General features: G+C 41.4%; 1 protein-coding gene across 1 annotated transcript; it reads right to left on the bottom strand.

The window, feature by feature from the left end:
• Positions 1–1,498: 1,498 nt before the first annotated feature.
• On the bottom strand, positions 1,499–13,915 carry LOC127545824 (zinc finger protein 254-like). Its single transcript, XM_051973325.1, has 6 exons — positions 13,717–13,915; positions 13,280–13,335; positions 12,240–12,366; positions 11,821–11,916; positions 3,266–3,351; positions 1,499–1,985 (listed from the first exon to the last, which is right to left on the bottom strand). Exons 1-6 carry the CDS (start codon positions 13,907–13,909, stop codon positions 1,983–1,985), a joined length of 561 nt encoding a protein of 186 aa, XP_051829285.1. The 5' UTR covers positions 13,910–13,915; the 3' UTR covers positions 1,499–1,982.
• Positions 13,916–14,828: the final 913 nt, after the last annotated feature.

The raw sequence follows: 14,828 nt of genomic DNA, 5'->3' as shown, positions 1-14,828 counted from the left end.
CAGGGATATGGCATTTTCCTGTTGGGAAATCAAACTAATATAATAATGATAAAGTGCTTAACACAAGGACTAGCATATACTAAGCACTACATTATTGTTATTATATAATCAAATGTAATGTTTGATACCTAATAACACAAAAGCAGGTTTATAATGCCAAAAGTAATAAGATTAATGGTTTTTATATGTGATATTTTGAAAATTCAGTTGGTATTATCTGAAGTCTATTGTTTGTATCTATTATATTTCTATATTGTGTTGTATTAATAAATCTGTATCTTGAAATTAAAGAGATTTGTAAGAGATCACCCAATTGGTAATACATAATGTTTATGCTTATGGTTTCTAAATTTTCTTATATTATATAATTTGGTTAACAATTATGTCAGCTTTTTTGTAAGAGAAACAATTTCTCTTATAATCTAAATGTTGTTAAATTAAGAATGGTACTGATTTTTTTTTTTTAAGCGAATGGATGATCTCTGGAGAAAATTAGGGATAAAGAAATATACTATTCTTTTCATCAGGACATGCCATTTGCACAAAAAGTAACAACATATTAGGACACAAAAACTTCACAATAAAATGCAGAAAATCAGAAATAGTAAATGCATCTTTATCAGATAATAATGTATATAAGGGCAGTGAAAAATAAACCAAAAATTAGCTGGAAACTAAATAATCTAATCCAAAAGAATGAATGTGTTAAATAATAAATCATAGAAAGAATCAATAAATTCATCCAGAAGAATGAAATTATTAAGACAACATATCAAAATCTATGAGATGTAGCCAAAAAAGTTTTTAGGGGAAATTTTGTATCTCTAGATGCTTATGTGAATAAAACAGAAAAAGAGAAGATGAATAAATTGCACATGCAACTAAAAAAACTAGAAAAAAGAATTGAAATCCCCAATTAAATACCAAATTAGAAATTCTGAAAATCAAATGAGAGATTAATAAAATTAAAAATACGAAAACTATTGAACTAATATATAAAACTGAGTTAGTTTTATGAAAAAAAACAATAAAATAAATAAACTTTTAATGAGTGAAATGAGCAGAACCAGGAGATCATTGTACATAGCAACATCAATATTATATGACGATCAATTCTGAAGGATGTGACTCTTTCCAACAATGAGATGATTGATTCCATTTCCAATGATCTTGTGATGAAGAGAGCCATCTACACCCAGAGAAAAGACTGTGGGAACTGACTATGGTTCACAAGATAGCATTTTCACTTTTTTGTTGTTGTTTGCTTGCATTTTATTTTCTTTCTCATTTTTTTCTGTTTGATTTGATTTTTTTTTGTGCAGCAAGACAATTGTATAAATATATATGCATAGATTGAATTTAACATATATTTCTACCATGTTTAACATATATTGGATTACTTGCCATGTAGGAGAGGGGATGAGGGAAGGGAGAGGAAATTGGAACACAAGGTTTTGCAAGCATCAATGTTGAAAAATTATCCATGCATATGATTTAAAAAATAAAAAGTTTTAATTAAAAAATGTATTAGTACAAGCGGTATAGCTTAAGAAATAATCAAATAAATCCCAAAATACCCTATCCAGTGTTGGACTTTGTTGTAATACAGGAAAGCTGTTGGAATACATGGGAGCCACCTGACAGTGGTTGCTGGAGATCCAACCCAGAATGGATCTCCTCTTGGGAAAGGATGATACAAGGAGACTGAAGGCTGTTGTTGTTGACCTCTCTGACTGAGAGGCTGCTGCGTTGTCTGACCTCCCTCCTCTTTCCTTGGCCTTCAATTTATCTCATTCCCAGTCCCCAACACTTGTGTCAGCAAAGGCTGCCTTGAAACTTTTTCAGATGCTGTGATTCACAGCTGGGGAGGCTCTCGGAGAATTGACCTGTCCTTTAATAAGAATTCTGAATGATGTTAGCACTGGGGCTGGTATAGGAGAGTTCAGATAAACTTCACATTGATAACAGGTAACAGAATTTTATCACTGAAAACAAAGGAAAGAGAATAGTGCACCAAGGGACAGTTTTGGTGTTTAGTCCTCTAGCATACAGTGGGGTGATTTCTGGATGTAGAACCATGTGATGGCTTTTGTATTCTGTTCAAAGGTGTAAAGACCCTCATAGCCTAAATTTTTTATACAGTTTTAAACCCCCCCCAAAAAATGCAATCATTTGTAATCAATTAGAGACTTCTCTGCCATCCAGAAGAAAAGATACTATTGTAGCCCAAATCTAAGAAATGAGAATACTAAAAAAAAAAAAAAAAAAAATGAGAATACTTTCTAAAACAAATAAAGATTAAGCAATAAGGCAAAAAAAATGAACAATGTGCCAGTCTGTATGGGGGATGTAATATCTAATCTCTGTATTGATTAGCCTTGGATACAAGCATCCTGAGGAACTGAGGCCACCAGTCAAAATGGACTTTACTGGTTCACAATTGTTCATAGTTTCAAGACCATCAGACAATCACTGTCTTGTCAATCTGTAATCCATAAAGATAGAAAATAAACTATCTAAATTTGACCCTAAAAAAAGAAATCTTTCAATCTTCTCAATGGCAAAACAAAAAAAAAAGTATCACAGATGAGGACTAATGGTATTCTTTATATAAATCTCAAGGTACCAGCATTCTAGAAATGAAATAGCTAGATTTTTCATATACAATATAATATATATTACTATACTAAGCATCCAAACACGGAACATTTTCTTTAAAGAAAATTGGTGGACTTCAGATGCCAAATGGATAGAGTTTCTCGGAATCATTCCCAAATCCTGTCCAAACAACCTTACAATCATTTCTAACAACACATTTTGGAGCAATGAAGATTAATATCTCAGGACAGAATGAAGGGTCAGCAGGAAAGATCTTTCTCACTAGAAAATCCCCTCTTTCACTGAATGTCTGCCTTTTCTCCTGAAAGATAATGGTTAATTTTGCTGGATAGTTAATTCAAACTACCACTGATTCCATTCAGTGAATTTTATTTTTCCATTGAATTTCATTTTGTTCAGTGAATTTTTTTCCATTTTGCCAAAATTTTTTAAGGAGATGCTTTCTTTTTCTATTTCACCAATTTTATTTTTTAAGGAGTTGAGTACAAGTTTTATCAAATGTCAGGAAATTCATGTTGGAGGGAAACCTTATGAATGTGATGAAAGTGGGAAGATCTTCCTTCCACAACAGAGAATAAATTCTTCAACATGTTTATACTAGAGAGAAACCCTACAAATATAATGTATATACTCTTAGAATAAATACCTTATTGCCATATCTAAGTAAGATGGATTCTCCATTCCTTTTTTCTTTCCAGCTGTCCTCCAATGCCAAGATCAACATGACAGATCCTAGAAAGTATGGGTAAAATTTTTGCTTAACTGTCATAGCTATAGCATCTCACATTGTGATGAAAATGCTTACTAAAATGGCAAACTGGAGACATTTAGAGAAGAGTAATGTGCTCATATTCTTTTCAAATATAGTGGGAGTGATGAAGGAACTAGTTCTGGTAGCCAGAGTGCCTATAGAACAAAGGTTGTGTAGAAGGCAGTGACAAAAAAAAATTATTCAAACAAAAATAAGAGCTAAAAATAAAAAATGGTTTTCTGATGGTGAAGTGGGGAAAGAAGGAAAGGAAAAAAAGAGAAAGCTTGTTAAGAACCATGCCTGGGTGAAGGGGCAGGTCAATTCTCAGAGACCCTCCACAGCTGTGGTTCATAATATCTGAAGGAGTTGCAAGGCAGCCTTTGCTGACACAGGTGTTGCTTGTGGACTGGGAATAAAATAAATTGAAGGCAGAGGGAAGAGGAGAGAGGTCAGATAACGCAACTGTCTCTCAGTCTCCTCGTATTATCATCATCATCATCATCATCATCATCATCATCATCATCATCATCATCATCATCTCACATGAAGAAATCCATTCTACAGGTATGATTTAGACCTCCAACAGCCACTGGCAGGTGGCTCCCATGTCACAGCAAAAGCTAGACCTAACTGAAGCAGAATTTCAGGAAATAGCAAGGTGAGATAAGGTTTTCTTAAATGAGCAATGCAAAGAAAATTAGAGATATCAAAGGAAAATTTCATGCAAAAACTAGCATGATAAAAGACAAAAATTGTAAGAATTTAACAGAAACAGAAGAAATTAAGAAGAGTTGGCAAGAATTTATAGCGCTATACAAGAAAGGGATATTATTTAAGTCGGGGTTTCTTAAACTTTGCCTACTCATGACCCCTTTTCACCCAAGATAATTTTACACAACCCCAGGCATATAGGTATACAAATGAAAAATATTTACTGATAATAATTTTCAACTCCCATATTCAATTACATAACCTCATATGATGTCATGACCCACAGTTTAAGAAGCTTTGATTTAGGTCATATTCATGTGGTCCAATCATTTTCCCTTTCTTCAATTTAACTCTGAATTTTATAAGAAGTAGCTCATAATGTGTCACCAGATGTATAATGTGAATATATATGGAATGTTTTTCAGTCATGTCAAATTGGAATTTTTTAATGCTATTTCATTCTCTAGCTCATTTCACAAGTAAGAAAAGTGAGGCAAACAAGAGTTATGACTTGCTCAGGGTCATATAACTACTAAGTGTCTGAGGCCAAATTTAAACTCAGGAAGAGAACTCTAGGTCCAGCCCTCATCCATTGCTTACCTACCTACCCTAGTCCATTCATGGGTATCAGTTAGATTATGGCATAAGGCATTTCACCATAAATGAATCAGCTAATCCTGCTGTTAACATGTTCTTGGGCAAATTTCTCCACTTTGATATTCCTGAGAATTCACATCTATCAACGGTACCATGGAAGGATCTTTGTGGTGCTTTGTAATTAAATTACAATTTAATTAAAGATTCCTCTAGTCCTCAGTGGTTCCAAGTTAAGCTGTTGTTGAGAGCAGACCAAGGAAGGATGCCGTAGGGGCCAGTGTCCCAGATCCTGGGACCCTTTTAATCCCAAGTAAAATTTTATCTTCTATAGGAAGACTTTCCCAATCCATCTAAATTATAATTGTTTCTATTTATCCTATATGTATCTTGCTTAAACCTCTTTGTTTCTTAATTTCTCCTAGTGAACTGTGAGCCCCTTGAGAGCAAAGACTTTTTGTATCCCCACTGCTTAGCTCAGTGCCTGGCACATAGTAGTTAATGTTTTTTTGGCTATATGTAGGATGGAGGGAAATTAGGAGGCTGTTGAAGTAATTTAAGTGGGAGGTGATGAGTGTCTGAAATAAAGTGGTAGCTGTGTCAAAAGAGTCATATGCAAGATGTTGGACAGAAAAGGCAAAATTTGCTAATTGGTTGCATATATATGGAGGTAAAGAGGATATTTGTTATTATAAAATCAAAATTCTTTCAAAATTCTGGTGTATTCCACAGAATCAGTAGGCACTAAAAGTAGGTGGGTGGAGAATGAGAAGTGTTAAGAAAATCCCAACCAGGAATAGGAAGGCAAAGAGAATATAAATTTTCTTTATTTTTAGTATTTCCAGACACCTTCCAGTCTAGTTTTGTAACCTTGAATGTGGGCTTTAATGAGGTTTCACTTTTTCTTTGCAGGCTTTAAACTTAAAGGGGACAATTTACATTGTGCCTCTTCTAGTGGCTGGCATACATTTCCAATACTGGGGGCCTCACAACTCAACAGGTAAGCAGGCAAATAAAGGAGGTTGGAGGGGGACAGGAGAATCCTCTCATTGGATCCATGAAAGACAGATCTGAGAATCTAGGAAGACAGACCAGAAGGGAAAAAACAAAACAAAAACAAACTCCAAAGTTTGAAACTTAGGTCTTTATATTAGTGAAGAAAACCAACTCTTCAATCACACACAAACAACTTGTGCCTTTCTATGTATCTTTTGACTAAAGACACTGTTATCCATTAATGTTTGAGCTGGATTCAGAAGTTCTCGAGACAATTAATTAGGGTACATACACAAACTCAGGTAAAAGTAACTTTACTTAAGGTTAAAGCAATAACAGAAATTTTCCAAACAAAATATTTACTAGACATTTTCAACTATTTGTGAGCAATCAACAAGCAGTTCTTCAAAATGCCCTGTAATAAAATGAGTTTTATTCTCCAGAGATATCTTACAGGTTTCATGTCAAACAGAGGCGTCTTCAATTTACAGTATTCTAGAATAAAACTGTCATCTGAGCATGTATAGTGGCTAGAGAACTCGAGTGAAAACTGGCTACTGCCCAGGTGCTATAAAGGGATGCTAAAACAGGGAGAAACCTGTTGGGTCTTGGGAAAAAAATTATTTGGTTACCTTGATCTCTTCCAGCTTGGTATGTCTTATCTCTGAACATGTCTTAGGGTCAGAACAACATATTCTTTGCATCAGCTCATAAGATTAGGTCTCAAAATTTTAGCTATTTAAAACTAAAATCCGATCCTCTGTGGTATAACTTCTGTCATCGTTCTAGTATGCACAGAGCACTGCCATGAGGAGCTCAGAAACTCTGAGATCCAATCTGGCTTCTGTAATCAGTCAGAAGGTAGAGAAGTCACCTCCCCTTTCAGCCTTAGACAAAAATACAGGACCAAACCTCCTTCCTAGTCAGCCTTAGTCAAGTGCTTTTCAAACCAATTGGGAAGGACCTTTCTGAGGAGATTCTATGACTAAATCTAGAACTGGGATGGATTCACTACAGAGAAGCATTGTATGTGGTGGCAACATCCCAAGACTAGAATAAGGGGATGCCAAGGATGGAACCCACGTGAGCATTTCCCAGCTGTGTGAGCAAGGGTAAGTCAATCCCATCAGCATCTATTTTCATAGGATTGTTATAAGGATTAAGTGAGATACGATGTGTAAAGGCACTTTACAACCTTCAAAGCTACCTAAGTTGAACTGATGCTAAGTGAAATGAGTAGAACCAAGAGAACATTGTACACAGCAACAAGATTATGTGATGATCAGCTGTGATGGACTTGGCTCTTCTCAACTATGAGGTGATTCAGGGCGATTCCAATAGACTTGTGATGGAGAGAGCCGAGTGCATTTGGGACTGAATGTGGAGCACAGCATAGTATTTTCACTTTCTTGTTGTTGCTGCTGTCCTGTTTTTCTTCTTTCTCATTTTTTTCCCTTTTTGATCTGATTTTTCTTGTGCAGCATGATAAATGTGGAAATAGGTTAAACATATACAGTTCTTCTAAACTTATCTTGGATCGCTATCTGGAGAAAGGGAGAGAGTTTTGAAACACAAGATTTTTGCAAGGGAGAATGCTGAAATACATTTGCAAGTATTTTGAAAAATGAAAAGCTGTTGTTATAAAAATTAAAAGCTACTTAAGTGTCAGGTGAATACCTGGAGTGTTATCTTGGGGAAAGGCCTGATGAAATGACAAAAGGATTTTGTACTCCTTGAAGTCAGGAGGGATTTTAGTAACCATAAACTAAGCTTTGATTAACCTTGGACGATGGAAGAGACACAAAAATCCAACCTTCAGATTTATAACCTGTGCGATCCTAGGCAAATCAATTAACCTCTGTCTGCCTCGGTCTGCTCACCTATTAAATGAGGACCATGATAGCACCTTCCACCCAGGGTGGTTGTGAGGATAAAATGACAAAAGGCTTGTAAAACATTTTGTAAACCTTAATTCAAATCTAAATGCTAATTATTATTATTCACACTCAGAAGAGCAAAGTCATGGCAGTGAGGCAATGGGAAAACCAACAGTTTCTAGGGCCAAGGAACAAATCTGTTGGCACAGTTACCACAATGAGACATGAAGGTCTAAAGATGATTGGCTAAAGGACTTAATACCTCCCAATCAGAGGAAGACAGTCAAAAACCACTGTGTCCTTTCTATGTGCCCTTGGCTGTCATGTGCTGTTCTAAACCTCACTCTTTTGGTTTACAAAATGAATCTAAGGTCCTTTACCTAAGCAGTATTACTACTCTAATATTCTATCTCTAAAATATGAGTGGGCATAAAAAAAGACAGGGTCCTGGCTTCTGTTTCTGGTGGAAGCAGAGAATGTTAGGTAGAGAATACCGATTTTTCTCCAGTATGAATTCGTTGGTGTTTACTAAGCTGTGTGTTCCAGCCAAAGGTCATCCCACATTCCTTGCACTGATAAGGCTTCTCACCAGTATGAATTCTGTGATGAGATGTCAGCGAAGAGGTATATCTAAAAGCCTTTCCACATTCGTTACATTCATACGGTTTCTCTTGAGTGTGAACTCGTTGATGTTTACTAAGCTGGGCCTTCTGACAAAAGGCTTTCCCACACTGATTACATTCATAAGGTTTGTCTCCAGTATGAATTCTCTGATGTCGAGTAAGCTGTGTCCTCCGGCTAAAAGTCTTCCCACATTCACAGCATTCATAAGGCTTCTCTCCCGTATGAATTCTCTGATGTTCAATAAGTTGTATGCTCTGGGGGAAGGCCCTCCCACATTCATTACATATATATGGTTTTTCTCCAGTATGGATCCTGTGATGGTAAGTAAGGGAAGAGCTATGTTTAAAAGCCTTCCCACATTCATTACATTCATAAGGTTTCTCTCCAGTATGAATTCTGTGATGGGAACTAAGGGATGAGCTATGTCTAAAAGTTTTCCCACAGTAATTACATTCATACGGTTTCTCTCCAGTATGGATTCTCTGGTGTCCAAGAAGCTGTATGCTCTGGGGAAAGGCCTTCCCACATTCATGACACTCATAAGGTTTCTCCCCATTATGTGTTCTCTGGTGTAAAGTAAGATGTGTGCCTCGGACGAAGGCCTTCCCACATTGATTACATTCATAAGGTTTCTCTCCTGTGTGCGTTCTCTGATGTTCAATGAGATGTGACCGTCGGCTGAAGGCCTTCCAACACTGATTACACCCATAAGGTTTCTCTCCAGAATGACTTCTCTCATGTCGAGCAAGATGTGCACTCTGGCCAAAGGCCTTCCCACACTTACTACATTTATAGATTTCTTTTCTAGTATGAGTTGTCTGATGTTCCAGAAGTCTTATGTTCTGGGGAAAGGTCTTTCCCCATTTATCACACTCACAAAGTTTCTTTCCAGGTTGAATTCTCTGATAAGAAATAATGGATGAACTGTGGCATATGGTGCTCCCACATTCACTATATTCATGAAGTTTCTCTTCAGTACAAATTCTGTGACATTCAATAACATCAGAATTACAATTGAAGGATTTCTCATATTCACCATACTTGGAAAATGCCTTCTTTGAGCAGTTTCTGTTGCATTTGCTCGGGTCTGAATTTAGTCTGAAGCTCTTACTGTGTTTGTCACATTTATGGAGATTCTTTACTATGTGTTCTCCCAGTTGTGGAGAAGGGGCTAGATTTAAGTTTCTGCCATATTCATTATATAGGTGGCTTCTCACTGTGGTCAAAGAATTCCTTTGGGTGATTACTTGCTGAGACTTTTTCTCCTTCTTACTTTGCTGCCTCTCTAACTTGGCATCATATTCACAGGCTTCTCCAAACTTGGAAACACAAGCACCATCCTTTAGGAGTCTGTCTTGGGATGACATACTCATTAAAATGTTGTGTTTTGGAGTTTCAGGCCTAATCTCCCAGTCTGGGGGGGGAAAAAAAGTAAATATCTATTGTGCCCAATGTTATACTTTTAGTCGTATCTCATGTTGCCCACCCCTCTCAAAAATGGTCAAACTTTAAAAGGTAGAACAAATAATTTATAATTGATTTAGAAAAAAGTTTTTTCCTAATGACCTCACAGTAACCCAGTACAGTATGCAAATTATTCTTAAAATTTCTAAATAAGTAAACAAGGATTTCAAGTGATTTAGTGACTTCCTTAAAGTCTCATAATTAATTAATAACAGAGTAGCTGAAATAGGATTCAATGGAATCCGCTTTCTACATATGGAAATTTAATGAGGGGCTGCAAGATCATTTATTAGGAATAACATAAAGAGGATCCAGCATTGAGTCAGAAGCTGGACTCGACTGCTCCTCAGTTTCCACAGATTCTATGATTCTGGCTCATTATTTATTCTAGATAAATCACTGTGATGTAAGAAAGTACTTATAAGAAGGGCCACGGCTCTGATTATCCCGGGTCTTTTTCTCGATGTCCCTTGTCCTGTCACCTCCAAGGTCTCTGACCTGTTCTTTCTACTCTGTGGAAGGGATCAGCTTCAAGTGTCTGTCATATATGACATGTACAGGCACAATTAGAGATAGTTACTATATTATTAAAAGGCCCAGATTGTATTAATCTTCAATGCGGTAATTAAAGAATAAGCATTGGGATAATAAATAAAACATGACTTTAGTACAAACCGTTCATCTGAATGAAAAAAGCAATTCTCCTTGCTAAGAAAGTATATGGCATTGACATTTTTTAGCCTTTTAGATTGGTGTAAAAGTAGGCAGGAGGAGGTCAAATGGAGGAAAGAAAGACATTACCAAGGGAAAACACTAAGGGAAGAAACGGCACTAGAGTAAAGTAACAGACAGTGAACAAGAAATAAGAGACATCTGGGATAAGCATCTAGAACCTCATTATCTCACACATGGCATCCTGCAACAGAATCTTTCTAAGTCTGCCAATCTTCTCCCCCTGCCCCCATTTATCCATCAACTGGCTGTGAAATCTTCCTTGATGACCTCATTGCTCAGCATAATGCAAGATCTCCCAGAATGTCTCTTTCTCTGAATTCTTCAAGGGCTTACTGTCTCGACCACTCATTCTAACAGAAGTCTGGGATGTTCAGGATTATTGGCTGCTTTTAAGTCTTGTATATTTTATCTAGAGCCAAAAATTCTGGAGGACCATGAATTAATCTCCCACTTTTATGTCTACACACATCTGTGTGTAGATGTGGCTTATAAGTGGTTCCAGAAACACTGTATATAGCTAGCTGGCCATCACTCAATATTCAATCTGTTGGAAGACTTAAAAGAAGATAATGGAATGGGAGCTCAAGACAGAGCTGGGCTCTCATGAAGACATTTAAAAAAGAAAAAACAAAAAGAAGCCCAAGAACCAGCATCAGAAGACATAAAAGGAGGCAGTTCAATACTCCCATGTCCAGTGACCATCTTGATCAGGCCTCAATTTACTTCCATTTTGAGAGCCCTGCCCCTTCTAGCCAAAATCTGTCTAGAGTCTCTTTCAGTATCTCACTTTGTATTTTTTTTGCCTGTTTTGTACGTCTGTTCTTATCTACCAGTGTCAATGTCTCCTGTACCTTATGCCATATGTGGAAACCCCTCTGCTGATCCCCTAAAAACAGGATCAAACTTCAAAGTGCAGAATCCCTAAGGATGCTCCCTTAGGTGTGTATGGTCATTTGTCGTTGATAAGAGAAATCCATAGTGGTTGAACAAGAACAGGAGAGGCAAGTAAGCCAATGATTAGGTTTCCTAAATAGGCAAACTGAGACTCAGATGAAAAATTTAGTAACTTTCCTAGTAGTCTGTTAACTAATCTAGAAGAAGTGGGACGCAGACCTATGTCTCCTAACTCCCATCCCAGGGTCCTTTTCATTTAGCAACATTTCCATCCCAGGATGGTTTTGTGATGATCTTTCTCAAGACAAAATACACATTAAAAGACAGAAGAGAAATGAATTAAGAGAGATGAGGCAGAGGGAGGAGAAGGTGGCCACCAACCAGGCATGTGAGAAAGAATGGAGAAAGTGCCTAGAGAGATGGAGAAGTTCATGTCAGATAGGTGTAGCCCTTCTCCCCAGAGTGTGGGGAGACTATGTGAAAGGATTCCTTCCCCCTTGATGGCTGCCTGAGCCGTCTCTGGCCAAGCTTCCCCTGCCAGTGTCGCTCACTCACCTGCACACCTGCATCTTGGGTCTTCTCTCTCGGGGGTCCAAGGTGCTTCCCCCTGCTCCAACTGAGAGATCACGTCTGGTTTGGACACGGCAAGTCCTGCTCATTGGAAACAGGAGAATCCTAGAGTCAGAGTCAGCTCTAACCCTTTTGTTTTCTGAGAACGGTGGGAATGATTCACAAAAAAATTTAGGCTTAGAAATAAAAATTAATTATCGGGGCCCATCTGTGGTAAGAGCATAGACACCCAGTATCTCCAGATATCTGCCCCAAGACTTTAGGAAAGAATCTTCGTCCGGAGGGAACCAAGAATGGGAGAGAGGGAAGCGATCTCCAAGTGCTCACAAAGCTTTGTGGCGCATGAAGCTCGGAACACACTCCCCGCCAGGGCCAGATCCCGCTCTCCCAGGAGCCCTCCTTACCCAGGCACACCAGGTTCCTATAGTTCTCCAGCGTTACATCCTTGTACAGCTCCTTCTGAAAAGCATCCAGGTGCCCCCACTCCTCCCAGGTGAAGTCCACGGCCACATCCTTGAATGTCACCAGCTCCTGAAAGCAGATGCGACCTCTGTTTACCCAGAAACGCCTTCTCCTACACCCGTCAGGACTCACTGCTCCTGGATCTCCGTTTTATACTAAATTTGGACTCGCATCACAAGCAGGTGACGATATTTCCTTGGGCCTGTGTATACTGACCATGACCCAGCCTCCCCACCACCGCCCCCGCTGTGGGCTTCTCCTCCGTGTTGCCCCTAAAACCGGATACCAGAGGTCCGGCGCACATGGGCCCTCCAACATGGGCACGGAAGGCGCGATCCTGGGCCAAAGCAAAGTGCTCCTGCACCATCCCTCCGCACGGGGCCTCCATCTTTCCATAATAAACCAAGGCGGGATCTGCATATTTCCCAACTACCTATCTGCATGTGGCTGCGCGTTCTTCCTGCTCACCCAAAGGAGCAGATGGCAGAGGGAGTGCAGAAGCAGGTGGAGAATCCAGCTTCTCTCCATTAACCGAGGCAGGAAGGAGGGTTGCAAAAACAACGTATAACACCACTCACCAAATGTGTTTGTTGGTGGAAAGTAGCTATTTTCATAAATATGATAGTTATGTCGCCATGTAATAATGTTTCTTGTTCTTTTAAAGAGGTTAATATTTTACAATGTTTTAATTTCTGTGTCAGGCCTGGAATCAGGAAGACCCGAGTTCAAATCCAGCCTCAAACCCTTCTTGGCTATGTCCCCCTGGGCAAGGCCCTCAACCCCGTGTGCCTCAGTTTCCTCCTCTGTAAAATGAGCTGGACTGGGAAGGGCCGAGAAACTCTCAAGTAGGGTCACGAGGCCGCGGCTGAACCGCGACGGACCTGAGCCCTGCTCGCCCTGACGCGCGCCCCTCCGGGACAACGCGCGTGTGTGTTCCCTTCCGGGCCTCAGCTTCCCCCGCAGGACACTGGCTGTCCCTCACCTGGGGGTCCTCCATCTCCCGTGGCTTCTCCGAGTCCGGCTTCGGGCCAGGCGGTTCTGGGGAGAGAAAGGGCAGTTCCTCGCACCCGCAGCCCCCCACCCGGAGTCAGCATCTCTCGCTGGGCCTTGGAGGGGACAAAGGAGAGGGAAGCTCCAGAGAGGCTGGGCACTCCCTTCTCTCCCACCCCAACCCGACCCACAGCATGCTCCGCCCCGAGCCGGGCCCACATCTCTTATTGGCTCCCAGGCCGGGCCCTCGCCCGACCTGACCAATTGGCGCCTGCGCTCGGCCAGGAGGCGGGGTCGGAGGCGGCCAGCACATGCGCAAATTTATCCTCGGCCAGCTTTCCAGTCCCCCGATTCTCTCTAGTCTCCTCCGGTCCCGCTGTCTCCGGGCGCTTCGCCCTCTCTGCCCGCCCGCCTCCGGAGCCCACTCACCCCGGACCAGAACAGACACAGGTCTCGAAGCCCCAGCAGCTGCTGAAGGCGCAGAGCCGAGAAGGCCACAGACCGAGAGGACCTGAGAAGCTGACAGCAGCGCCGCGGCAGGAGGGAGAGGGCGGAAGCGGAAGTGACACATCCCATAGCGCCTCCTCCTGCCTGCCTCTGCCTCGCGTCTCGCAATTTCCATGACAACGGCCAGAGAGAGGACATTCCATCGCCGCACATGCTCAGTGGCGCATTTCGTGCAGGCCCTGTCCACAGTGGGATTTCTCAGAAGGGGTGGGGCCAGGAGGGCGTCACGTGTCCAACACGTGCAGTGCGTCTGCCCCCTCGTGGTGACCCTGAGAATGTCTCACGGGTGCATGCGCTTCCTGGGCAATTTGCGGGAGCAGGCGCTTGGGGCTAAGGTGCAGCTCTCCCCGGCCGTCCTGCCCCGAGTTGTGGCGCACCTGTATCTGTTTTGTCAGATCTCCACCAGTTGCGTTGTCTCCGGGTTCCGCCGTGGAGGGCTGCCCGCTCCTGCCTGGGGAGTTAATACCCGGAGCACAAAGGGCACGGCGCAGCAGCGGCGCCCGCGGCGATGTCGGCCCCGGTCCGGCCGGGGTGCCGCCCCTTGGCCCAGGAGATCCCGGCCGCGCCCGCCGCGCATGGGGACTCGTGCCGGCCCCCCGGGGAAGGAGAAACAGAGGCTTCCCCCGCTTGGGACGGCTGGCAACTTCAGCAGTTAGAAGCGCCAGTGGAAGAAGTTTCTGAATGTGAGAGAAGAGGGTGAGGCGAGAGAGGGAACGCTGGTCTGTGAGGTTATGGGCCTGGCAGAACCTCAGGAACTGCGCCCGATGCCGGGGACGCACCGAGGAGGGGCTGGAGCTCCCGATGCAGGCAGGCAAATGGCCTCGGGGCTGCAGGCCGAGAAGGGGAGAAGGAAGCACGGGAGTGAGAAGAGAGGTGGGGGAAGAAAGGGAGGGGAGAAGGTTGCCGTAAGTTAAGAGAAGTAGTTTCTGATCCTCAGGGACGCTCCGACACGCACGGACATGCTCCTTAAACTGCGGGCGAGACTCCACATAGAGGCTCATAACTATTATTTACTATCAGCAAATGTAGGATTT

Source organism: Antechinus flavipes, chromosome 1 (assembly GCF_016432865.1).
Source record: "Antechinus flavipes isolate AdamAnt ecotype Samford, QLD, Australia chromosome 1, AdamAnt_v2, whole genome shotgun sequence".
In the NCBI taxonomy this organism is placed as follows: Eukaryota; Metazoa; Chordata; class Mammalia; order Dasyuromorphia; family Dasyuridae; genus Antechinus; species Antechinus flavipes.
This window is presented reverse-complemented; position numbering and strand designations above follow the sequence as displayed.

Excerpts from the sequence above, each read along its gene's own strand:
- LOC127545824 (XM_051973325.1), bottom strand. The coding sequence starts at position 13,909 with ATGGAAATTGCGAGACGCGAGGCAGAGGCAGGCAGGAGGAGGCGCTAT. Across the intron at positions 11,917-12,239 it reads TAGGAACCTGGTGTGCCTGG|GACTTGCCGTGTCCAAACCA; the intron begins GTAAGGAGGGCT and ends TCCAATGAGCAG. Across the intron at positions 3,352-11,820 it reads CCCAAGATGCAGGTGTGCAG|GATCTGTCATGTTGATCTTG; the intron begins GTGAGTGAGCGA and ends CATACTTTCTAG.